The sequence below is a fragment of the Equus asinus genome, chromosome 3, assembly GCF_041296235.1.
Source record: "Equus asinus isolate D_3611 breed Donkey chromosome 3, EquAss-T2T_v2, whole genome shotgun sequence".
Lineage (NCBI taxonomy): Eukaryota > Metazoa > Chordata > Mammalia > Perissodactyla > Equidae > Equus > Equus asinus.
In genome coordinates, this window is record NC_091792.1 from 140,875,968 (window position 1) to 140,903,905 (window position 27,938).

The 27,938-nt window shown below is 36.1% G+C and overlaps 1 protein-coding gene and 1 long non-coding RNA gene across 6 annotated transcripts in view; one reads left to right on the forward strand and one right to left on the reverse strand.

Annotated features, from left to right (window-relative positions):
* The window catches only part of TBC1D19 (TBC1 domain family member 19), a 147,826-nt gene that overhangs the window by 8,218 nt on the left and 111,670 nt on the right, over window positions 1-27,938 (reverse strand). For all 5 annotated transcript variants that reach the window (XM_044767663.2, XM_044767664.2, XM_044767666.2 and 2 more), the window contains 4 exons: window positions 17,331-17,363; window positions 12,973-13,082; window positions 10,595-10,686; window positions 4,126-4,241 (listed from right to left, as the gene is read on the reverse strand). In XM_044767663.2, the coding sequence (XP_044623598.1) occupies window positions 4,126-4,241; window positions 10,595-10,686; window positions 12,973-13,082; window positions 17,331-17,363 (351 nt within the window). The remainder of the gene's footprint in view (window positions 1-4,125; window positions 4,242-10,594; window positions 10,687-12,972; window positions 13,083-17,330; window positions 17,364-27,938) is intronic.
* LOC139044884 (uncharacterized) lies at window positions 186-27,766 on the forward strand. Its single transcript, XR_011502291.1, has 3 exons — window positions 186-317; window positions 22,837-22,897; window positions 27,600-27,766. It is a non-coding gene; the product is annotated as an uncharacterized lncRNA (long non-coding RNA).

The window sequence follows — 27,938 nt, forward strand, 5'->3', positions numbered from 1 at the left end:
AACCATTATAGGACATTCTGAAGGTCAATAACAACATACACTGAGCAGAAAACGACATTTGGATTTTTGTTTCCATCAACCATATGCATATGAAGAGAGTAATGCTAACACGTAATGCTTGTTATATAATTTACCATAAAGCCTCACGTGAGGGAATGAGTCATGAACAACGGAAGGACCCACGTAAGAGGCAGGCCACCCTGATAAGGAGACGGTATTGCCCGGAAATGACTCTTGACTTCTCCCCTTTGTTTCCATCACCAGTGGTGGCTGTGCATTCCCTTCCCAAAAAGTCCTTGAAGTTTAGGGAATGAAAGGTAAGGAATCTTTGAAATTATTTGGAAGACTGGTTTTTAAGTATACTGTACAGCTAATGCAAATATATATATATATTTTTAAATACATTTTTACTATGGGAATAGCAATAACGATAATGATGATATCAGTTAATTCTCATACCAACTCTATGAGTTAAGTACTATCATTAACCTAATTTTACTAATGCAGAAACTGAGGCACAGTGAGTTTAAATGACATGTTCAGAGTTGCACAGGTAGAAAATAGTAGAGTGAATACTCAACCTTGGCTCTGGAGCCCGAGCACCTAACCACCATGTGATGACATTACTGAGATTGAACGTAGGCAGTAATGACTCATCCCTGACATGGAATTCTGTGTGCTTTCCTAGAATTGTCTTCTCTGCTGTCCCTCAGAACGGTTTTCCAGGGATGGCATGCAGAATGATGCCGTGGTGGTCCTGGGCTCTGACAGACAGGTGGTTGTGCCTTAAGAGTAGAAGTCAGGATCCAGGCCTCTTAATTTCCCCAGACAGAGGCAGAGTACAACCAGTGACTGGGAAGCTGAGGCATTTTTCTAGGGGACAACAGATTTTGGACAGTTTGGAAAAAAAGCATTTGAATTAGTCAGGAAAATTCTGGGGGAAAAAGATGGTAGTGGTAAAACAAAATTTAAAAAATTAAGTCAGCTGGGATTATTTAATAGGTAACAAGGGATATAAAAGATCTGAGACAAAGAATTTACCTTTTAATTGAAGGGTGAAAACATAAGTGCTTTAAAGTCACTGAGCTTCTATGTTTATAAGAATATAAAAGAACACCATTTCTGTGGACCAGCAACTTCTTTAAGTTTCCTAATATCTGGAATCATGTTTAACAATGGAGACGTTTTAGAGGCTAAGGAGTATGACCACTACTTCCTTTTTTTGTGTACAATTTAACAGGAGTTGGTGAAAGCTTGACAGGATGGTCAAATTTTCTACTATATAAAAGCAGGAAAGAGTTTTACATGGTGGGAAATTGTTTTTCCAAACGTAGATAAGAGGCGGAAAGAAAGAGTAGTTCACTAATTGACCTTGGCATCCGAAATGCTTATGTGCTCATCACCTTTATTTATCTTGGTGTCACATCACAGAAGTTCCTTTCTGTCTGCTTCATGTTTGGTTGGCCCAGCCCTTCTGCAGAACAGGTTTGTTTGTCAAGGAGAAAAGGTCTATACTTTGGGATATTTTCAACTGAAATCATGTTTCATATGAAATATAGAAATTTTAATATTGACTTTTTGTCTTTTAAACTATTCTCATTACTTTAATTCTAAGCAACTCTATCATAAACAATAAGCCACCTTTGTTTTAAATTATTCTTCAAAAGGTTTTAATTAATTCACAATTAAAGCCAGTAATATTTATTAAAATATTTCTAAAGACTATATAATAACTCACTTGAGCAAAAAAGGTGGTCCTAAAACATTCACACCAAAAATTGTATGAAATAATAAAAACTAATTTGTATACATCTACATGAAATTATCTACCCTGTGGCTCTTTATCTGAATTCCGTGGTAGGGGAGCTCCCATCAGTCTAGTTCCATTTCTAGATGTTCTACAGTTCTTCTCTCTTAATTTTAAAAAAAAGCACTCAGGGAAAGTAGATGGATGCAACCGTGTGACCTGCGTTACTACCTATTTATCAGTAACTTTTTTCTGCTGAGGAAGGTTCACCCTGAGCTAATATCTGTTGCCAATCTTCCTCTTTTTGCTTGAGGAAGATTCACCCTGAGGTAACATCTGTGCCAGTCTTCCTCTATTTTGTATGTGGGTCGCCACCACAACATGGACACTGGCAAGTGTTGTAGGGCCGCTCCCGGGAAGTGAACCCAGGCCACCAAAGTGGAGCGCACTGAACTTAACCACTAGACCATGGGGCCAGCCCCTGTCAGAAATGTTTTTGTTAATGTACTGAGCTCACAGCCCAGTGCCTGGCTTTGAGTAAATGCAGTATTCACATTCATTTATTTCTCTTTCACTTCAGTTTGCTGAGGGGTGATAAGTCATAGAACGAAAGCATTTCAACTGGAAAAGGCCTTGAAGTTCTTCCAATTCAACATTTCCTTCAGAGCAGAAAACCTTTTAACCCTTTAGGTGACAGTTTAAAAGCTCATTCTACTTTTGGAAAGTCCTAATTATTAGAAAGTACTTTCTTACACTGAATCCCTTTCTTTAACATGCTCTAACATCTTTTTGAAATGATACAAAAAGCTTTATACAATACTCTAAAATTTATGACAAACTCAGAGGAGAGTTATTTGGTGGAAAGTCTAACATCCTGTTGCCTAAGAAACAGTAGCAGAAAACAAGGCTCCTTAGCCTGGAAAATAGAAGACTTTAGGGGAGAGGAGAGGATGCAGGAACAGAAAAAACTTACGATGACCCTTGTTTAACAGAAGTACATTTTAGCAAGTCGTATTAGCCAGAAATGAAATGGGCTAGCTGTTAAGAGAGGGTTACCCAACACCGAAGTGTTCACACAGAGGACAAGGACTGCCTGCCAGAAATATTTATAAGAAGTTACACCTGACGACCTCTAGGAGGTTCTATCTCTAGATTATATGTATCACTGCCCTTCAGCCAAAGCAGACGAGAGCAGACCAGTCTTTTCTAACTCTTATTTGTATGGGCTTTAAAAACAACTGAGATAGGAGGATACTAGGAGTTGTTAAAAATGTCAGTAAGTGATATCTCTGATTATACCAGGGGCGACTTTCATCTTCATGGTACTTTATTATTACTCTAATTTTCCCTTTCAAAATGCCACCCAATTGGTCTAGACCCCTCAGCATTCAAGAATATGTTAACACGGTACTTAGAGAATCTTCTGCAAGAAAAGGGTCTTCTTCAACTAAGCATTATTTCCACAATAGCCCAGAGAGGTGTCTTTACAATGCTATCAATTCTCAGGCAGGGAAACAAAGGCCCACACAGGTTAAATAATTTGTTCAATACAACTCAACTGGAGACGCTCGGACCCATCACTCTCCCAACTTTTCTGCTCTCCATCCATTGTTCTGCAAAGTTTGTAATATTTGTTTGAATTTCCCAATAATCCCAATGATAAAAATAACTGAGTCTATTTTGCATAAGAGAAGCCAAATAATATAATTAAACAGAAATCTGAGCCCTATGTGTTATCACACAGTTGCCTTGTGTGTATATCTGTTGTGAGAACAGATTAATTATTAAATGAGAGACAAACCTGTGGCTTCCTGAAAAAAAGATACCTAAGAGAATGCCTAAGAGGGGAAACTGAGCCACCACAGCGAGAGGCAGAGACTGTTAGCAAAGAGAAAAACATTCTGAATTCCTCATAAACTGAAGTCCAGAAGAGCCGAGCTTTCACCCACGTGGGGAAGCTCAGGCTCAGTTCCGACTTTGGGTGGCAGTTGAGAGGGGCACAGAGGAGAGCCCTAAAATAGAGTCCAGAGTAGGATGGAAGCATATCTACACTCTGCTGCACAGACCTCACAGGTGCTGAGAGAGACTAGGCCCTGGATGAATTAAAAGTGGGGGAGGGAAAATGGACTTTTCTGGGAGCCAAGAAAAAAGACTAGGGATAGACTGGTGTTGGGCGGTTACACAGAAGTATCTAATTAGAGTGAGTGCAAAATCTCACTACTTGTCTTCTAAGGCAGACAAATCTATTAAATGTTCATAAATTAGAAATGATAGATAACTGTAGACTCAAACACCAACTACAGACGGTGAATGTTAGAAGGGAAAGGGGCTTTACTATAGAAACAGCACATGTTTTATAAACACACACTTACTCTTACCAGCAAGAATTTCCAGAGAGTTGTACCCTAGGATTCTATCCCACAAAAGCAAGAGCTGATCTGTAGCTAAGTAACCAGAGAAAGCTCGAACCATCCATTTAAATGATATGCGAAGCCTGTATGAAAAGAAAAAAGAAAATGAATTTTACCATTGGAATCTTTTCTCACAAAAAGGCAATATCAGAAGAACCAACGAATTCTATTGCTAAGGTAACTCCTTTGTGAGTCTTAGAAATCACCCGGGCATTCAAAACTCGAGAAGTCTCTTAAAAACCTGCAAAAGTGCAATGGTGAGAAACCACGAGTTCTCAAATTAGTGGTCTCAACGTATTGAGAAGAATTCTATCTGCTGAGCTCTCCTTTATGTTACAGTTCAGTCTTTAGAAAATTCACTTCTACATTCTGTTTTTCAGGCTGTGTACTAATTTGCTACTAATGAGGTGATCTTATAGTCTTAATAGTTCCAGGCAAGCCATGAACATTCAAATTTTTGTTCAAAATACTTGAAAGAGTGCTTGACAGCTGCATATTTTTCCAATTCAATTAATTATATTTCTACATTTCAGTCAAATGACCATATAAGATGAATGAAATAAAACAACTAGTAGGAGTTTTTGAAGACAAAGAAAAATAGTTTTAAAACTATAAGGGACCTTAGAAATAGATTTCTCATTTCATTTTCATCTGATTTCTGATTTCAAAACCCTTCATTTTAAAGAGCAGGTTATCAGAATTCTGAAAGATCAACCAGAATATTCAACTGAATTCCATTTTGTCAAAAAAAAAAACCCTAAGAGGTATGAGATCCCACTGTTTACAAGCAGGTTATGTTACAATAACAATTTACCTCTAGAATTACAAAACAAACTCTTCGGCTTTGGTGCCTCAAGAGATAAACTAGTCTCTCACATTTCTGTGCTATTAGCATCTAAACATCACTTGACTGCCCATGAGAGGTGCTAGCCAAACTCTTTGCTGGATCTGTTATAGTATTATTGAGATAAATATCTGTGCTATTTTCCTTTTTAAAGTTTTTTTTTTTATTGAGTTATAGTTGACTTACAACATTGTATTAGTTTCCGGTGTACAGTATAGTGATTCAGTATTTGTATATATTGTAAAATGGTCATCACTGTAAGTCCAGTTAACATCCATCACTGTACACAGCTACAGAATTTTTTTTCTTGTGATGAGAACTTCTAAGATTTACTCTCTTAGCAGCTTTCAAATACGCAATACAGTATTATAAGCTATGGTCACCAGGCTGTACATTACATCCTCATGATTTATTTATTTTATAACTGGAAGTTTGTACCTTTTGACTCCTTTCATGCATTTCACGCATCCCCCTACCACCTGCCTCTGGCATTCACCAGTCTGTTCTCTGTATCATCCATGAGCTTGGTTTTGTTTGCTTTTTTTTTTGGATTCCACTTATAAGTGAGATCTTATAGTATTTGTCTTTTTTTGCCTGACTTACTTTACTTAGCACAAAATGTCCTCAAGGTCCATCCATGTTGTAGAAAATGGCAAGATTTCATTCTTTTTTTATGGCTGAATAATATTCTGGTGTGTGTGCGTGTGCGTGTGCATGTGCATGTTTATCACATTTTCTTTATCCATTCATCCATCAGTGGATGCTTAGGTTGTTTCCATATCTTGGCTATTGTAAATAATGCTGCAATGAACATGAGGGTGCATATATCTTTTTGAGTTAGTATTTTAATTTTTTTTGGATTGTGTTGTTTTCTTAAAAGAGAGAAAGGGACCTAGAGATTGCCCTTGTTGGTATCTATTAATTCTCTTAAGACTGAAAAACTCTCAAGTTTCAGAAATTCCTCAATTCTAGATAACTACTGTTCTAATATAAGAAAGTACATGTTGGCAGTGGTATTGAGAAATTAAGCTTTTTGGTTGGTCTTACAATTTCTGTTTATAGATGCCAAAGAAACTTTTGGTCACTGGATTTTTTAAATTTAAAAAATTCATTTGACTTTTAAGTCTAAATCATTAACTTCAATTAGTTTCATTTTACTGGATCTCTCGTAGTATCTTATTAAAACAACAGTGCCACACATTGTGCCCCCCCCCCCATATAGAGCACAGAATCAGTTTCTTAGAAATAAAGTCTATTGAGGTATAATTTATGCATAGTAGAATTTACCCTTATTAATGCACAGTTCTATGAGTTTTGTTAAGAATCAAATGAAAACCTTAGAACTGAAAAATACAATAATAACAAAAACAAAAACAAAACCCTCACTGGATGTACTCAATAGCAAAATGAAAACGACTGAGGGAAGAGCCAGTGAATTTGAATACAGATCAATAGAAAGTGCCCAATCTGAACCACAGAGTAAAAGGACTGAAAATAAAAGGAACAGAGCTTCAGGGACCTGTGGGATAAGATCAAGAGTTTTAACATTTGTGTCATTGGAATCCCAGAAGAAAAGGAGAATGAGTGTGGTGCCAAAAAAAACCCCCAAAAAACAAAAACTAAAAAACTTGAATACAGTCATGGTTGAAAACTTCCTCAATTTGGCAAAAGAAATAAGCCTACAGATTCAAGAAGCTCAACAAATCTTGAATACAGGATAAACCCAAAGAAATCCCTGCCCAGATACATCATAATCAAACTTCTGAGAAGTAAAGACAAAGATCTTGATAATAGGCAGAGAAAAACAAGGATTGATATTATTTCTTCCTGAAATGTTTCGCGGAATTTGCAAGTGATGCCAGCTAGGCCTGGAGTTTATTTGAAGGTAGAATGTGATTAAAGATATATATTGTAAGCCCTAGGTCACTGTTATGGACTGAATGTGTCCCCCGTTCCCTCTCAAATTCATATGTTGAAACTCTACCCTGCAATGTGATGGTAACAGGAAAGAGGTGGGGCCTTTGGGAGGTAATCAGAATTAGATGAAGTTATGAGGGTGGAGCCCTCATGATTGGGATTAGTACCCTCATAAGAGTCACAAGAGAGCTTGTTTCTCCTCTCTGCTCTCCACCATGTGAGGATACAAGGAAAAATCAGCAGTCTGCAACCCAGAAGAGGGTCCATAATAATTCAGGAGTGGAGATAAAATGGAATAAGAAATAGTCAGTTCAAAAGTAGTCAGGAAAAGAGGAAAAAATGACTAAAGAACACATGTAACATAGAAAATCTCTAGCAAAATAGTAGATAATATCATCTGGTATTACTTTAATCCAATAATATCAATTACATTAAATGTAAATGGAATAAACATACCAATTAAAAGACAAACTACCACACCGGGAGACCCAACTATATTTTGACAAGAAAGTCATTTGAGAAATAGACATTGACAATCAATTTGTTAAAAGCAAAAGGACAGAAAAGAATATACTATGCAAATTGTAATAAAAAGAAAGCTGGAACAACTATATCAGGCGTAGTAGATTTATTACCAGGAATAAAGACATTACATAATGATAAAGAGATAAATTCTCCTAAAAAGAAAGCTTAAAATACATGAGGTAAAAATACATAAAGCAATAAATGAAGAAATAGACAGATTCACAATATAATTAGAGACACTAACATTTCTTTCTCAACAATCAAAAATACACAGAAAATTAACAAGTGTACAGAGGGCTTGAACAAATCAACAAACTTGACTTCACTGTCATTTATAGAATACTCTACCCAATACTGGCAGAATATGAATTCCTTTCAAGTGCACATGAAATATTTACCAAGATGGATCATATTCTGATCATATAACAAACCTCAACAAATTTAAAAGAACTGAAATCTTAGGAAGCATGCTGTCTAACTGCAAGAGAATTCAAATAGAAACCAAGAACAGAAAGATATCATATCTTTCTAAATATTTGGAAATTAAGCAATATATTTCTATATAAACCATGTTCAAAGGAAGTCACAGGAGAAATTAAGAAACACTTTGAATTGAATGAAAGGGAAACACAACATATTAAAATTTGTTGAGTGGAGGTAAAGTGGTGCTTTGAGGGCAATTTATAACATTATTGCTTATATTAGAAAAAAAGAAAGGTTTCAAATCAATGATCTAAATTTCAACTTGAACAAGTAGAGAAAGACAAGAGCAAAATAAACCTAAAGCAAATATAAGAAAGGAAATAATAAATATAATGGTATAAATCAATGAAATTGAAAACAGAAAAACAACAGAGAAAATCAATGAAACCAAAAGCTGGTTCTTTCAAAGAAGAATAAAACTAATCTCTAGTCAGAATAATCAAGAAAAAAGAGGGAAGATACAAATATCAATCTCAGGAATGAAAGAGGTGATGTCATTTTGATTCTATGGATATGAAAAGGCTAATTAATAATAATTAGAGAATACTATGACTAACCTTATGTCCATAAATGTAACTTAGATGAAATGCACAAAGTACCAAAGCTTACTCAAGATGAAAATGATAATCTGAATAGTCCTATATTTATTAAAGAAATTAAATTCTAAATCAAAAACCTTCCAACAGCATCAGTTTTAATTCATGAAAGGCTCTTAAAAATTTATTTGTAGCTTGACAACTGAATTTTTATGCTTTCTCTTACATAAGAATTTTAATGTTTATCATAAGTCATTGAAATAAATTTGTTCCTTTTAATCATTAAAGGGTATAAATAGGCTAGAAAAAATATCAAGATTTTGGTATCTAGCAATATACTAAATGTCTTCATCCTAGTAAAGAAAAGCATAGTTATATTCAAATATTCATTTTAGAATAGTAAGAAAGAGGTCAATTTACCATAAGTTTAAGGAAAAAAAGACTTTCGTGCAATATAAAATATTTCTGCCACATTCTTGTTTTATAATTTTAAGCATTAACAGAATCCTGTTTTTTAATGGCTACAAAGGAAAGAATATCAGCTTGGTATTATCAATGGATGATATGAAGTATTTTATAAATGGCATTTCTAAGATCTAAGATGTCTGAAATTCAATGGTGCTTTATAGAAAGAATATATACAACATTATTCAATCTTGAAACAACACCATGAGGTAGGAATTCTCTTGATTTTAAACGAGGAAATTGAATTATCTTGATTTAAAGAAAAAGAATTGAGGCTTAGATAAATTAAATAACTTTACCTGGATTATACAGTTTACTGGAGACAGAATTTGAATCTGGGTCTGTCTCTTAAACTCACCCACTCATCCATCCAGCCACCCATCTGCTGTGGATTCAAATGTGGAGAAGACAAATACTAAACTGTCACAAAAGGAGTTAATGGACGATAGAATACTAAACTGTTCTATCGTCCATTAACTCCTTTTGTGTCCTCAATGAGTTAACATTTCTTTCAAATATACCCTCCTCAATAGGGGAAAATGGTTGTGAAGGGATTTAGAACAGGCCGCCCCAAGATGTGCCACTTCGGCATGTGGAGTATTTTGAGCTGAAGGCAATCAAGGCCCTGTGGGCTCAGAGGAAACTTTGACCTCTCCCTTGAGGAATTTAAATTAAGGGCCTTGCCTATAAGGAGAGTAATTACCAGAAATAACTTTTTTTTGACCTATCTGTAGGATAGGACAAACCTCTACTTAGTGAACATGTGCTCTTCTTATCATTCATGAATTACCCCCCTGCCCTCTGAAGCCTCAGGCTCCTACCCCATTCCTTAGCACAAGATTGCATAGATACCTCACTTTGTCTCCGAACTTCTCATGTATGTGGGGTTTCTGACTCTCTCATGTAGGTGGGGTTTCCATATGTACAAAATTAATTAAATTTGATTTTCTCCTATTAATCTATCTCAGGTCAATTTAATTCTTACAGTAGGCAGAAGAACCTAGAGGGTAGAGAAAATTTCTTCCTCTCCTACAGCTGCACCGAGGGGAAGACAGTAACAAAACATTGATAAGTCATTTGGAAAACTTCTGTGGCCTTAGACATTGTTATTTAAAAAAGAAAGTTATCCTACATATTCACCCATCATTCATACTGAGAACAAGGAACAAATATTCAAACTTTTGAAAGGAAAAATCACAGTGTACAGTGTATTGGTAGGTAATTGATCCAGTTTCCTTTAACAAAAGACAGCAAATTTTAACCTAGATAGGTTTCGTAAGTTGTTCTCTGATAAATTTAGCCTAAACTGACTTAATTTCAGTAGTAGTATCACATTTCTCAGGTATCATTTGTTTCCACAAATTTTTGCCTCAGTTTTGGCCAACACCTTTCATTAGGAAAAGAAATTAGTTCATTTTGATGATTCTTGTGCCAGGCACAAAAATCCTAGCAAATAAGAACTTATTAGGATTCTGGTAATTCTTCTAAGAATTTTTGGCACAATGTAGAGTTACAATCTACTACTTGATAATGGTTGTTTTACTGGGGAAACTGTTAGTTTAATTTCTCTGAAGAATTACCGCATCTTTGCAACTGCTTTACAATGATGAACAAAAGATGTCAATGATGTTAAACTATTCTTCACTTAGGAGAGAAAAATACTCACGGCTGAGCCCCAATTTCTCGTAGGTGATAAAAGAGTTGGGGGAGATAAGTTTGAAGAAGAGTTTCAAACAGCAAACAGAGCGACACAATACCCTGGATACAACAATAAATCACAAGAGAAATACATTATTTTAGTATTTAAAAATGAACTCTGCCAACAAATTATTCAAACGGAAATGAGAAAAAGATTACTGACATAAAAATTTTTTATATTATTTAAGAGTCAAAAACAGGAAATGCACTAGTGATCTCTAACGCTGTGTTTAAAGATAAATTTTATCCCTCTTTATGGACACCCACTCGTACAGGTATGCTAAGGAGCTTCCTTTTTAACACAATAGGCCTCCCACATAACCTGGTATGTAATATTCAGAGTCCAAGGAAAACATCATTTTATAGAAAACCTGCAACATTGTAAGCCACATATTATCACTTAGGCCCAGCAAAATTAGTTTTTTCTGGATGCATTCCAGTTTCCAGTATTTCTCTGGTGCTATCACCACACCCTTTACTTTCTCCTCCATAAGTCCCTTCCCTTTCAGCTGCCTCACCCAACAGGGAAAATATTTCCTGCTTTTTTCACTCTTTCTTTGATATCCATCCCCAGGGAAAGACTGACTGCTGTCTGCTTGAAATTTGCGTTAGGAAGTTATCAAACAAGAATGTTTGATTACTTAGTATAAAGATATATATATATATATATATATATTTTTTTTTTTTTACTGAAATCTACTTTTTTAAAAGGGCATTATTTGTAGAGTACAAGAAGTAAGTGATTTAAGCAGATGGTTTTTCAAGTGTGTTTATTACTCGACAACTGTGAATAAAGTCTTTCTTGCAGCTCAGCATTCCTCAGGGTTGATCTTTGTAAGGAAGTTTTAATCCTCTTTGTGAGTTTCTAAAGAAAAAGGCTGTCATGCTTCCAAAAAGTTCAGTCTGGCTGCAAGCCAGAAAAGGAGATGACCGCCTGTAAGTCTTTATTCCACTGAATAAAGAAAGGGCAGAGGCAGGGCTGGCCCAACCAATTAGCTGAAAAACGACACCTCAGGGTCAGCCTGGAGATAGAGAAGGAATATCCAGGGCTTCTCAGGGTCAGCGTCAGTGCTCTCCGCACAGGGAAAACACCATGGGTGTATATTAGGCAGCCAGTTAAAAAAACTCTGAAGCATAAAATGGGACAAAAATACAAGAGTTAGAAATCTGATGCTAAGAATGAGGCCTTAGAAATGAGAATTATTAATAGATTTCTCATTATCCTAGAGTAAACACTAAAGTAAGAGAACCACTACATTAAGTTGTCTCAGAGAGAAGAAACCCAAGATAACTTCATTTGTTCATCTGTGACATCCTAGATTTCCGTTATTTGCCAGCTTACCCTAGCAATGTATGAGAGCAAAGCTGGAGACAGAAGAAGGTGGAATAGGAATGCACAGGATTAAACCAGAAAGATAAAGAACAGCCATTTAATTTAGCAACAGCGACAGAGTCTATTCTTTGGGGAAATTTGGTACCCCAACACATTCCAACTAATGTTTCTTCTGGAGAGTCAGTCACGTTCCCCACAAGTAGACCAAAGCAGGCCGAGAGGTGGAAAAAGTATAACTTAAATAAAATAAACACTACTTTTAACAAGGCTCAGTGGGGAAAAAACAAAAGATACGATAAATGACCAGTCAAAATAAAACAGATAAAAATGTTCAACTCCCAATATTCTTCTCTTTGACTTTCACACTGAGGCCAAAGGAACTATCTATAGAATAAACATAAAGAAAATACCCAGTATGATAACTGATAATTAGCTAAGTATGAAATTGAAAAATAACTGATAAATAAATGTTTGATTTTCATTAACAAAGAAGAGCTATGATAATGATAATCATAACAAACACAACAAAAATAGCAGCCATTTATTTACTGAACACCTGCCATGAGCCAAGTACGACCCAGGTGCTTTGTGGACTTCTCTACAGCACTATAGAAACACATTATTAACCTCATTTCACAGACAGGAAATCAGCTTTCAAAGAACGCAGGCCTTCTTGTCAAAGAGAATAACACAGACATTCCTATGTTTTTTCTTTTAACATGTAAAAGATAATTTAAATGCAATGGATAAAAGACTTTTTCCTCTCGCATTATTACAAAAATATTTAAATATCAATTTCTTCTTCTCTTTCATTTATCTCATAGAAACATGTTGCTTGACATCACAAATTAAAATTTATTGCTTTATAATTTAATTGATATATAATTGATACATTAATTGATAATATAATTTTAATTTTGGAAGTCAGGTAAGTAAAATAATGGAGTAGGAGACTACTTCTTAAAGAAAGGACAGGTTAGAGTCTGATTTGATCCAATTTTTTATGAACTTACAGAAGGATGAGAAGAGATGGAATGGAGTCTGAAGAAAAAACGCACATACATCTCACGGAATATCTGATACAATTTGGAAGGTTCATGGTATAGAAAACAAAGTGGTGCAACTGAAAGAATAAAAGAAGTAATTGATAATATTGCAGAACCACTAAAATTTTAAAAATAAGTTTATGACATGAAAGAATAAATCGATATTTTATAGTAATAATATTCATTCACAGACATGTTTAAAACCATATTTATATATTATTTTTCATGTTGAAAAGGGAATTATGCACATGTAAAAACTTCAAAGTCATTAAAAATTATAAAGAAAGAAGTAAATTATAAACTATTATAATCTCAACTTAGCAGGAGAATAAGAACGACACAATGAAATTATACAGGGACATTAAAAATTCAAAGTAAACTTTAAAAACTACATAAAGTCAAGTGTCCTTTTTAAAAAATTGAAGTCGTAAGAAAGTGACAATCAGAAAATTCATTTTTACTTTGTTCCAGAAAGGATCCACACAACTTTTCAAAATTTTTAATTCAATTCAATTTAACTTTTTTTTTTAAGATTTTATTTTTCCTTTTTCTCCCCAAAGCCCTCCAGTACATAGTTGTGTATTTTTAGCTGTGGCATGTGGGACGCCACCTCAGCATGGCTTGATGAGTGGTGCCACGTCCATACCCAGGATCCAAACCACTGAAACCCTGGGCCACTGAAGCAGAGCATGCGAACTTAAGCAACTTGGCCACGGGGCTGGCCCCAGAATTTTTAATTTTGGAAGTCAGGTAAATCAAATATAAGATAATTTATGAGCAGCTTTTAGAATCATAGGGTTTTCAACTAAATTAATTGGAAAATAAAAGTTCTGATTAACAGTTTAGACTATTGGTCTATATTGGTATATCAGTATGTATCAATACAGTTTTCACTGACTTAACTTGGGTAGAGGATTTATTTCTCTAATAAATGTTGAGTTAAGTTTTCTTTTGCACCCAGTTCTTGGCAGTTAAGCAAGGGGGGTCATCTCAACCAGACATGCCACAGCCGAATGTCAGAAAGTCCTAATCTCAGATGCTGACCTGACGATGTGGTCATTCTGCACTGATAAACACGGTCATGCTTTCCAACCTTTAAAGCCTCAAGGATTGTAGGCAGCATAAACACATTTATAATGCAGAGACATAAAACTACAGTACCTAAATATTAATTTTAATGAAAAATGACTTACTCATTGGGTCATTTTAACTATGACCTAAATTGGAAAGGTTAAGAAGTTCTCAGGCTCTAGAATGGTAGTAAAGCCCTGAAGGCGGGAAACAGTAAGCAGCAGGGCAACCTAGGAGCCAGCTCCGCTGACTTCTTTTTGACAAAGTGAAAGGAAAAATGATAGAAAATTTTAACGTCTTACAAGGACAAAAATTCAATTATCTGGGATAAATGGTGGTACACAGTATTACTGATGAATAAATCATCAAAAACTAGCACTGCAAGTGAGAAATTTCACTTTTTCTTGAGGGCAAAAGAGAGACAAATCAATTTTAGGGGGAAATATCTAAATACATACAAAAAACTACTTTTATATTTATAGAAAAATTAATATTATATACATGTTTAAAAACTGACAGGCATGCCCTTTCACTTCAAAACTAATTTTACTATCAAAATAAATTGGTACTTATTAGAATAGCCCAAATTAAGGTACTCTATATATTTAAAAAGAATTTAACTCATGTTCTAATTGCAACAACCTAAGAAAAAGCAATGTGGCACAAATTACAGTATTATTATAAACTCAAAGTGGAGATTTGGAATTTATTTAATTGTTTTAATGATGCATATTTTGTCTCCTAATTTTTTAAGTTATTGATATGTAAAAACCTATGATCTGCATCTAAAGATTTTATGGGTTCAGTAATCATTAATGACCATTCCCAGTGAAGGAATAAAAAGGAGAATTTTAAAATCAGCACTTTTCTACAAACATACCTAATACAAAATGTTTAAAATAATTTATTATTCAAGATACCACAATTGTTTATGTTGAGTTCTCTTATATAGCTATGAAACGGAAAAGCTTTAGTCCATTATATATCATATGCGAAAAATCTTCTACATGACTTTATTTACTATTTTAAGCATCTTTCCCTATTTGGTTCTTTCATAAAAATGAATTAATTCATTATCTTTTTACCTATACTATAGGAATCTATTTATGAAATCTTTTTTTTTTTTTTTTTTGAGGAAGATTAGCCCTGAGCTAACTGCTTCCAATCCTCCTCTTTTTGCTGAGGAAGACTGTCCCTGAGCTAACATCCATGCCCATCTTCCTCTACTTTTTTTATATGTGGGACGCCTACCACAGCATGGCTTGCCAAGCGGTGCCATGTCCGCACCCGGGATCCGAACCAGTGAACCCCAGGCTGCCAAAGCGGAATGTGCACACTTAACCGCTGCGCCACCGGGCCGGCCCCTATTTATGAAATCTTAATATACCACACCTACAATAAAATTTCATTAATCTGCATAAATGGGAGAGGGAAAGGCTAGTTTAAATTAGAGAAAAGTTTTGAATCAATTTTTAAAAGAGGTGTTATAATTTTAAAGAAGTAAAGTAACTAAAAATAGTGGTAAAGTACTAATCAGAGTTCTTTGGGGATGATTTATGATTATTCTAGTATACTGGTTCTAAATAAGTGGTTGCTGCTAAAGTATTTGTGGATGCTTATCGTATTTTTCTAAAATAGTACACTAAACTCTGTATCAAACATTTAGTATCATCCACTTCCTTAGTGAACATTTTCTCCTGGTGTGTATAAGCTTTAGCCTATTTAAACAACCAGAAATGTGAGCAGGCAGGAGTCAATGATGTAATTTGTACCCTGAGAATTGTTAAAAGATTTAAACTTTCATGACATCATTAACTGTCCTCCAAATCACTCAATTACACCTCTTAAAAACTGTTTAGCTGAAAAATTCTTGGTTGGAATTACAGAAATAGAAGGATAAAAGGCCTAACATTGTATTAGTAGAGGTAAAAATTTATATATCTATATTTTTAATTGGCACCTGAGCTAACAACTGTTGCCAATCTTCCTTTTTTTTTTTCTACTTTTTCTCCCCAAATCCCCCCAGTATATAGTTGTATATTTCTTTTTAGTTGTGGGTCCTTCTAGTTGTGGCATGTGGGATGCCGCCTCAGCATGGCTTGATGAGCGGTGCCATGTCTGTGCCCAGGATCCGAACCAGCGAAATCCTGGGCCACTGAAGTGGAGAGCACAAACTTAACCACTCGGCCACAGGCCCGGCCCCTATATTCTTTTATATATATATCTCTTTATAACTTTTTTAGGTTTTCCATGTTAAATACCTCACATATTTATAAAAGAGAAATATGCTGGAAGGTTACTATAACAGTATGCATTACGTTAGGAAATTTGGGTTGCTCAAGAGAATAAAGCAGAGTGCCTTAGAACTCAAGCCCGTGAGCACATCATCAGGGGCAGCATAATGCACAGTTACTAGGTACTCTGAATCCTTTTCACTGTGTGCTGGTTTTAAAAGTTTTATATTACGTCATTCACCATAACTGTCTGATGTTGAACACTGAAGAGATTTTTACAAAGAAAAGTGTTAATTTATTGCTGATTCTTTTTACTTTATTTAAATTAAAACATTAAAGTATTTCTGTTTAGTCTTAAGGTTGGGGGGTTAGGTAGCAATACTGGGGACAACAATCTTCAACAAATTCCTATGTTACATATGAAAATTTAAAAATTAAGCGGCATTAAGGTATACAGCATTCCTCCTCTTGCTAATCTTTATTAGCTTCTTGCTTCTTCATTCAGTGACACTGGGGCCAGAAAGGCACTCAGGGCTCTCCAGCCTGCACCTGCATTTTTCCTGTGTACCCCAGGGTGACTGAATGCTTCAACGTAGCTGTTGCTGTGCATGCCAGAAGTCTGGAGAAAATCATAAACTCAAACTTGGTATTGTCACTCCCCTCTCATTCTTTCTGACATTATTTTTTAAAAAGATTTATGAGAATTAGTTCAGGAATTTCAGCAACCTCATTTTACACCTACTAGAACTAAATATTATTAACGTATATCTCTAGTTTTCATTGCATTAGAAAATGGTAAACCACAGAATCGCTTTCACAGTATGTTTGAATTCTGATTTGTCAAGCAATCATCATCTGAGCAATTATATGACTCTTTATTTAAATTTTTTAAGTGGACATATAAACAAATATTAAACTCCATGTTTAAAAATGTTCACGATAACTTAAGTGGTAGGTGATCTTCATGTTTAATTTTCTAAAGTGTAATGAAGACAGTGAACATTTTAAAGCCCAACTTACCATACATTGAAAATCCATGAAAAGGGATTACACCTAAAAAAATAAAAAATTATTTCTTTTCAATTACTATACCCACTGAATTATTTAGATAAACTTTAGAGGATTAAAACCAAAAAGAGAAAAGTTTCCTATTTTTGCTTTAACTTTGTTCATGAATGTCATAAAGACTTAGTGATGGTAACTAACAAAAAGACATGCTTTTTAATACTTTTAGAAAAGCAAACTAGAGATTTTCAATATATATCCAGTTAACTTTCTATTGATAATAATGTTGAATAATTAAAAACCTGATTATATGTTGCAAAAACAGGACAAACACAGAACAAGGGAGATCACAGAATTAAGTTTAAGAACTAATTCTAATGGGCACAGAAAGCCAATAGATTATGTCCTTCCTGAAATAACTTCATCCTGTATACTAGAATCTGATACATTAAAAGACAAGTGGGCATTTCAAGGCTCCTCTAGCATAGATGGATTCCTTTGTAAACTTGCTAAAAATTATATCATAGGATGTGGTTTAGAAAAAATATTGGCAGGAATATAGTGTAAATTCAGTGTAATCTTTGGCAAGAATTATACACAAGTAAAATACACATCCAATTCAAAGAAATAATAGAAGCCTAACTAGGTGTGCTAAACATCTTGCCACACTCTAAGTGAAAAATTAGAATTGTACAGCTTAGGTTCAAAACAGAAGTTCTGTGATATATACACCACCATATATCTAACACTGGACTAAATCAGGTTGCAAACACAGTACAGAAGAAAGCTGAGAAGTTTACTTTTTTGAAAAATAGTATAAAAACGCTTTATTCATCTGACATGTTCAGAGGCAAAAACTCAGTTTAGCAGGGACTTTAGAGTCATCTAGAGTAAGCTCTAATAAATGATTGTTCAGTCTCAGTTTAAAACACATCCAGCAATAGGGGACACATTAATTCCCAATGCAACCAATTACAATTTTGAACAAGTGTAATTTGGGGGAAGTTATTTCTCATACTGAGTCAAACTCTAAGTCCCTGTAATCCCCACTTATTATTTGTAGTTCGGACCACAAAAGTCACGGAAAATAAGTCTAACTTATCGTCTATGGAAACTTTCAGAAACATCTCAAGACACTCTTTTCTCCCCCTACCCCCATCACCACCAAGTTTTTTTCTCTAAGAGTCTATCAACTTCTTTAATGGTTCCTCAGAAGTGGTCCGGAATAGCTTCCCTATTCTATTTACTCTGGACAAGCCATAGTTCACCACAGTTCTTAAGGTGAAGTGACTACAACCTTTTAAGCATTTTTCCTCCCTACACACCCCACAGCTAAGACACAGAGCACTTGGGCAGTTGTTTTGGACCTAAGCTAAGGATTGTATTCTTATCTGTTGCATTTCTTCTCTGGTGAACAGTTCCAATTTGAGATAATCGTGTATTCTCATTCTGTTATCTAACGTGTTCCCTATTCTTCCTGGTTCCACATTACTGGAAAATTTGATAGGTACACTATCTACGTCCTCATCTAAAGCATTATAAACATGCTGAACAAGACAGACTGAGGACAGGACTTGTCACTAGAGACCTGCTTCCACACTGATAGCAGTTCTTTAGTCAGCACCCTACCATGGCAAGTGAAGACCACAGACTGGGTGTCAGACAGACTTGATTGGGTTCATCTAAGTTCTGTCACTTAAGAACCTTGTGTGCTTTCGGGTCAGTTTTATAACTTCTCTAAGCTTCAGTTTCCTCATCTGTAAATCAGAGATAATGCTACAACCTATATAATATGATTAAATGAGATCACGGCTGTAGCTTAGCCATTAATAAATAGCTTAGGCCCTTAATAAAAGTTAATTGTTGATGTTATCATTCACAAATTAGCTCATATTTCTTTGCTGTTTCTAAAAGTAATTTTATCAAAAACGAGTATAAGGAAAACCTAATATTATTCTGAACTAGTATGCTAGGCCAACTATCTTTAGAATTTTGTGCAGCATCACTTTTAAGCCCCACAAGCTAGAATTCTCAGGATTTACCTTTTCCCATTTTTCCCTAGTCTTCCAGAACACACCACAGATTCATGTTGTCCAACTTTGGCTGAATCCTGTGTTCCTTATCAATCTTCTTGTTCATCTCTGTTTGATTAGTCACCCTGTTCTTTCAAAACTTTCCTATTCTTCGTGTGTTTATCACCAGTTATAGAACTCACTTCCCTGCTCTCTAGGAGGCTGATGCCACTGACACGAACTCTCTCACTCATCTGTTCTTTACCTCAAATGTTCTTCTCATTTCCTTTAGGGAGGTCTTCAGAGGAAGACTTTTTCCTTTTTCTTTTTCAGAGCTAACGTCTTCATCTGTGCTTTTCATCCTGCTTCCCTGACCTTCTCTCATGGTGGCTGACAACCTACAGTCAGGTTTGTAGCTTGTTTTTTTACAGCCTATGAGCTAAGAATGTCCTATACATTTTTAAAGGATTATTTTTTAAAAAAACAACAAGGAAGAATATGTGACAGAGACTGTTTGGGGTCAGCAAAATTTAAATTATTTACCATCTGGTCCTTTACAGAAAAAGTTTCCCAACCTCTGCTTGGGAATCCTGCCCTATCAATTTTCTCCACCTTCTCGCTTCATGTGCATCATTCAATAAATATCTGTTGAGCCTCTACTATGTGCCAGACACTGTTCTAAGAACTAGAACTTACTTTTTATTAGGGACCGAAAAGTCATGATAAAATAAGTGAATATATGTCAGTTAGGGATAAGTGCTATGAAGAGAAATAATGGAGGGGAGAGGGACAGAGAGGACAAGGCCTGGGGAGGGGGGAAGGCCTTACTGATAAAAAAGCCACCGAAGCTATGGAGGTGAGGGTCACTGGATAAGGGGTGACCTGGAAGCCCTGGGCTTTGTCTGGTGATTGCCATAAGGAGGGAGAAGTTTATTGAGGTTAGTTGGTTTTAAGGCAGATAGTGGTGGCATCTGCTCTTCACTCCTACTAAGGGAGGAGTAGAGGCGAGGAGCGTGTGGGTCCTTTCAAAGTACTCCTATTTTCAGTCTCTCCTGCTTCACTGCAACCTTTCAGCCAAGGATATTATAAATATCTTCACTAATAAGAAGAAGAAGAGAGAAGGAGGAGAGAAGAGGAGGAGACAGGAGGAGAGCGGAGGAGAAAGGAAGAGGAGAAGGAGGAGGAGGAGGAGAAAATAAGGAAGAGGAGGAGGAAGAGAAGTCCATTTTCTTCCCTGAACCTGACTTTCCCATCAAACAAACCTCTAATCTCTCTCCATCCCTTGAAGCCAAGCTTAAGTTTTTGAAAACCATCTAAATTAACTTCCTTTACTTCCTCACTAAATATCCTCGACTCCTTGTAAACTGGGTTCCACTCCTATGACCTCAACTTCTGATTGTTAAATCCAGGGGTCTCCTCTGTGTGTGTGTCCTGGCCCCAAGCAACTGAAAGTCTTCCCAAACTTGAGCCTACCAGGCACAGATGATACTAAGTGGATCATCACCTCTCAGAAATTTCTGCTGCTCAGTTTTTTGTTTTCTTGTGTTTTTGGCCAGGTCTCTCTTCTGCCCACTCATTAAATATAGCTATTTGCCAAGATTCTGCCATACTTGTTTTCTCTCTCCTTCTACCAGTATTCTCATTATTACAAATCAAGTGTTCAAACAGTAAAAGCCCAGTATCCTGCGCCTCCTTCTGGACTCTCTGCGTCTTTAAATGACTCCTCATCTCCTTAGTCTCCAGAGAAGAAAGCTTTGAGCCATCTTTACTTTCTAGTTCTTCCTCAGCCGTTATACCTAAATGTTATTGTACACTTAGGTCAGTTATTTAACCTGTTTCCTCATCTCCTGCACATGCATGTGCATGAAGCCTGTCCAGGTGAGGGGTGGAGCCATGGATGAGAAGCAGATGGGGATACAACAAGCTGGGGACTGCTGAGGAGTCTAACAATTCTGAATTTGAACCAGACCTTCCAGATTGTTATAAAAGTTTACTCATCAAGACAAGAGAACAGAGTAGACTTTGTCAGTTTATTAGTTTGATTTATAACTTCTAAATATCCAGACTTATGATAGGTGGGCTTCCAATTGTACTCCTGCCCTGGGCCCTGCAAACGTTAGGAATAGACTTGCCTTTACCTATAAAATGGGGACAACACCAAAGAGGTTGTAAGGATTAAATAAGATGATGTATGTTACGTGCCTAGCACAACACTTGACGCAAAGTCAGTACTTAGTGAATGATACTTTCCTTCTCCTATCATACTGTATTAGAATATCTTTTGTTTTTCTCTTTTCCAATAAAATAAATCCCTTGAGCACAGAAACTATTCCTTATTTATCTCTATCCCTAAAGGCAAGAAAGGGCCCAGAATATAAGAGGTACTCGTTAAATATCTGTGTCTTGAATACACAAAGCCCTAGAGAATTACCTCTACCATTTTCACCCGTTCACTTCCTCCCAACTGCCAGGGCCTGAATTCAGGCTCTGATGAACTCTTACATATGGTTCTGCAAAAGCCTTCTAATTGGTAACACTTCCCCCAAACTCTTAGCCCTCCAGCCAACTTTTGTAATAATTCAGGTTATCTTCTAAAAATGCTGCAGAGACCATGAAAAAGACCTCTATATCTATTGAGGGTTTTCCACCGACCATCCATCCATCCAGCAAATATTTGTTGAGCTTCTACTCATCTAATTAACCAATATTTAAAAACCTACTCTGTAGCCTCTGGAGATATTAAAATGAATATGACATTTTCCCCATATTTATGGAATTCACATTCTAGCCTTGCAATATAGGCTAAGTGTCTACAGAGTGAAATTCAAAACCTTTGGCCTGGTCTCAACCATTCATGATGGCAATCTGAGATATATCTGCCTTCCCCTTGTCACACTATCCTGACTCTGTACCCACTGTGGTATAGATACACTAAATTACTTATCATCACTAGAACTCATATGCACTTTCATGCTTTGGTAGCTTTCAACTTGATAATTCTATACCCTGAAATGATTTTTGTTTTCTACTCAGCCTATCAAAACCTTACTAACGTCAGATACTACCCCAGAGAAACAGATCCTGATCTCTTAATCATGATTAAAAGCTCATTCTTCTGTGTTCTGATGGCACTTTGTTCATATTTCCATCACTATATTTTATGTTATAATTAGCTGTTTAGCAGACTGCTCCAGAGGATAGGAAATGTGTTTTATTCATCTCTGTACTCATTTCATGATGCCATGAACATGATGAATACATGTTTGCTGAATAAATGAATGAATGGGTGGATAGATGAATAAATAATGAATAGAGAAGCAGCAAGAGAGGTATTGGTCTCTAGTCAGGAGACAAGATTCCATTATGGGATTACCACAAACGAGTTGGATAACCTTAGGAAAGTCATTGAATCTCCTGAGCTTCAGTAATTGCTTGTCAGGCAAAGGGACTACAATTGCCTCTGAAATATCATCTAACTCTAAAATTCTATGTCTAACAATTATATCTAGAGCAAATACAGAAAAATTTGTGAGACACGCAGAAAACTGGACATATGAGGATCTTCCAATGGTAAGCTTCTTTACCAACTTAAAGGTGTTTTGCTTTCTAGAAACTGAAAAAATTCAAAACCAGATTAGATTCACATTTCAAGTCAATATTCCCAATGACGCTGTAGCCACTGGCTCCAGTTCCATGAAGCACTTAGAAGCAGGGCCCAACGACCATTTTTCTTCTTCAAGTCTCTCTCTCTCTTTATATCTTTAGTTGAGTCTCTTTTTCTTCCTGTGAACACCTATCTTTTTCTACCTTCCCTAATTGCTGCTTCATTTTATTTTCTTTATTGATTACAGACTTTTAACAAATAATGAAAAAATCTGTCTTTTCTAAATTTTCTACAATAATCGTGTTGACATGTGAAAGCAAAACTGAAAGAAAAATAAGTTAATAAATAGAGGGCATATTTTAATGCCTTACAGAAATATAAGGACACATTATATCTTTCTAAATACTAAATCTCAAAGCAAATTGCTATTATAAAAAATCCCTATATTCTTACTGCAAAAACATGTTTGCCTTCTTCTGTGAAGCTGCTGCAGAAACATCTGAACAAGCAGGTTAAGGTAGTCAGAAATGAAGACCATACTATTATTATTTTCACCTTCTACAAATATTTATTGAGGATCTGCTAAGTGTAGGAACACCTTATTCAGGACAAGGCACTTTTAATCAGGAAGATTACAGTGAGTGAATTAGTGAACAGCTATGCAGCAAAAAGGGGTTCATGTATTAAGATGACTTGTGGTTAATCACACTTTCACTATATTTCCTCCAAGTTCTGAAATCTTTAGCTGCTCCATGAGCACCTAGGTTATAAGCTATTTGAGGCAAGGCCACAATTCATACCGTGTGTTATCTTCAGCACCCAGCACAGTGTCTTCCACAAGTGCGATGCTCAATAGAAATGGTTAATGATGGAAATTTGAGCATTTATAAATATAATCAAGGTTTGTAAATAAAATATTAAAGTATAAGATTCATTTATGAATATGTAATTGACATATAGGACAAGAGGCTCTCAATAACTCAATACTGAAATTAAAAATGCCCAACGAAGTCATAAAGACATGAATTCAAATTCTGTGTGACTCCAGGCAAGTTATCAATACTCTCCGAGTCTCTATTTTCATTTCTGAAAATGGAGATAAATAAGACCAACTTCACTGGGTTGAAGCTACTAAAGCACCAATGAGTTAACATATTCAAATTGCACCAGTACAGCGTTTAGTACACAGCAGCTGTGCAATAACTGTAGCTATTTTCTGCTCTCAGAAGGGAGAGTACCACATCTAAGTATCAGCTTAAACCTAAGAAAACCTTTTTTTTGTCAGTATTAAATAAGGGTTCATTTCAGCTTAATCAAGATTAGCCAGGACTTAAGACTCCAAAAAAGGATACACAGTCTGCTCTGTTGAAGAAGGACAAAGTCAGATTCTGGCAAGCAAAAGTAGGAAGCATAAGAAGCAGTGAAGAATCCATTAATGCTTTAGGGCACATATCACCTAGAACATTTCTTTGATCTCAGAAGTTGTCATGTTCTTGGCCAGTTTTTCAAAATCCTTCCCTTTGCCTCTCATCACTTCAGTCTTTTAAGGGTCAAGTTTCATCCACTTGGCCATCATCCAAAAGTATACTTCTAAGAGGCATCAGGCTACTTGAGACACCATCTCTTATCTGGCCTCAGAGCTCTATGAGACTGCTATGAGTGATTATTTTAAGATCCTAGACTTCTCTTATCCATCTGAAGAAAGTCTAAAATATTAACTGCCTACTCTATTCAATAGGAATAACTTTATAAAGTAATGAGTTAATGGGCTTTGACATAGCTCAGAATGGTAAACATCATCAACAAAAATAAATCCTGAACTGGATGAGATATAAATAGTAAATATGACTCAGAAAATACCCCAAATATTAACATGCTTTGCACTTACTAAATATTTTCCCTTCATTTCCTCACTGTCTCTATTAATACTTAGCATTTATAGTTGTATCATAACTCTCACATCTGATTCATTTCAACATCACTCCAGTTGAAAGCAAATTTTTACATGCTTTCATTTGGGATTACTTAATACAGTTTATTTAATTCATTTGTTGAAATAAGCATTTCCTCTGTTTATTCTCGTTTCACATGTAGCCTACAGGTCAGTAAGAGTAGGGATTAGGAGAATGACTAAGTTGTTTTCTAGCTATTTCCATTATCTTTCTGAATTAGAACTTCAGGATATGATTTTGTTACTTTATTTCATAGTTAAAATTACCCAAAACATCAGAACCTAACCATATTTAAATATCAATCTAAAAATCGTACTTTGAATAAAATTTTAATTAGGTTTTTGATTTATGTCTAAAGTTACACATCAAATTAACTTTGGATTATGAGATGTTTTAAATTTATTTAATTAATACAGATGACAAAGTACATTGCTATTTATCAAACTGACACTTACAAGCAGATCTCAAACAACATATTTTCATTATTTCTTCCAAAAGCCTTTTCTAATCTTTGTTGTAAGAGGCTCGCCTGTGCACTATAGGATGTTTAGCAGTATCCCTGGCTCCTACCTATGAGATACTGGTGGTACCCCAGTCACTGGCTGTGACAACCAAATTTTCAGACATTGCCAAATGCTCCTTGAAGGGGTGGAGGGGAGTTGCCCTTCGTTGAGAACCACTGCTCTAGAGTCCTGAAACTCCTCTACCTAATGTTCACTAGCAATTAATTATTTTCTCTTGTCTCGTAGGAAACAAATGGTATTAGGAAATTATGATGTTTGTTTGTCTGAGTCAGATCTATGTGTATTTTTCCTATAAGTCTCATCTCCTTGTTTCTATTCTTGCTCCTCTATATTCTTCTACATTCATTCCCTCACTCACTCAATGTTTACTGAACAGCAACTTAATGCCATGCGTGATTCTAGATGCTAGATATGTTGATTATCAAAACTATTAAGGTCTTTGTTCTCTTGGAGCTTACATCCAAGTGACACTTTTATTCTATACAGTAGACAGGATGACCTTTTAAAAATATTAATCAGGAATTGGAGAAGAGATGTCAGTGAGAAGAGTGGAGTAGGGAACTCCAAAAACTCCATCCCTCCACTAAAGTAAAGGTTAAGCTGGCTAGAACTGTTAGAATCAGTATTTTGAACTCTGGAATCTAATACAAAACTTGCAACAACCAAGGAAATGCTTAATGAAGAAAGCAGTTGCCGAATTTTGTAAAGAGAGTATTGTAGTGTTTTAATTTATCTGCCTATCATCCTCCACTCTCCAGCCGGGAGGCAGCTATGAAAACAGCTGCTCACATTCCTGGTGCAGCTTGCTGGGGCCAGAGGGGACAATATGGATCTTGAATCAAAAAGATCGGTTGTGTATTTTGACCTGTCTAGTCTGAGGAATTGGGCTGCAGTGGTGGGTCAGGAGGCATTCATCAAAAGCATTTAAATGTAAATATACTAGCCTCAGCCACCTGGGGCAGCAAGGGATAACAGTGGGGCAAGCAGCAGACAGACTGAAAAGCCTGTCAAGGAAGAGGCTGGGGAGGGAGACACATGAAGGGATAAAAGCTTTGAAAAGCTCCTGTGTATTCAGGGGGATCTAGAAAAGACCTGAGTAGACCTTAAACTTTCACTTCTGCCTGACTCTGGGCTCTGTGCAAGCAGGAAGTGAAGGCTAAGGTAGAGCCGTAAATGGCCTGGCTAAGCCTTGAAGGAGTACTCCAACACACAGCCAATCTGCAAAGACTGGGAGAATTTTGTTTGTTTGTTTCAGACATTTAAGGAAATCTCTGTCAAATCACTAGCTAACCAGTAAGCTAATGGAACACAGATTTCGGTGGGCACTCAATACAAAGAAGACAATCTTTACAAAAATAGTTTAGAAAGTCACTAAACAAACAACTACAGCCCAAATCAAGCAACAACAAAAAATTCTGGGGAGGGGAGAGAATCCGACTTCCAGTGTTACTACATTATAATATTCAAGATATCCAGTTATCAACAAAAACATTAGTAAGGATACAAAGAAATAAGAAAGTATAGTCCATTCACAGGAAAACAGGCAATTAATAGAAACTGTCCCTGAGGAAGGCCAGATATTGGACTTACTTTAAATTGATTTAAAGACAAGACTTTGAATCAACTGTCTCCCTACCTGAGCTGGTCCCTGTCCACCTCTCCTACCTCACCTTGTACAAGTTTCTGTTTTGCTCACTGTCACCAGTCACACTGGCCATCTTGTTGTTCTTCAAACCATCAAATGTGTTCTTTTCTTATGCCTTTAAACATGCTGCATATTCCCCCCGGAGTGCTTCTCTTATTTCTTTGCGTGGCTCACTCTGCATCTTCTGGTCTCTGTTCACATTCTGCCTCCTCAGAGGCACCTTTCCTGACCACCTTATCTAAAATGGCCATGCCTCCCCCCTCCCTATCTACTAGCTATTAACTTCGTTCCCTTTCATTGTTCCCTTCATCACTCTCTGAAATTATTTTCATTGCCTATTTATTTACTTGTTCGTTGTATGTCTCCCTCACTAGAATGTAAGGTCCTTGGCAGCAGGTACTTCATCTGTGTTGTGTACTGTGGATTATTCACTTAGAAGACGGAGCCAGAGCAGGGCTAAATAAGTATTTATTTATTTATTTTTTGTGAGGAAGATTGGCCCTGAACTAACATCTGTTGTCAATTTTCCTCTTTTTGCTTGAGGAAGATTGTTGCTGAGCCATCTGTGCCAATCCTCCTCTATTTTATGTGGGATGCCACCACAGCGTGGTTTGATGAGTGGTGCTAGGTCTGTGCCCGGGATCCAAAACTGCCAACCCTGGGCCGCTGAAGCAGAGCATGTGAACCCAACCACTATGCCACCAGGCTGGCCCCGTAAGTATTTATTAAATGAATAAAGACAACTTATACATGTTGAATAGGAATAAAAACAAGAAAAGCTTACGAAATTCCTGTCAGGAGTTTCTGTCAGCTCAGGAATTTTGCTTACCAGTGGTTTAATGAATCTACCAGAGAAAGTCTGTCCATTGACAAGGCTGTAAATGAA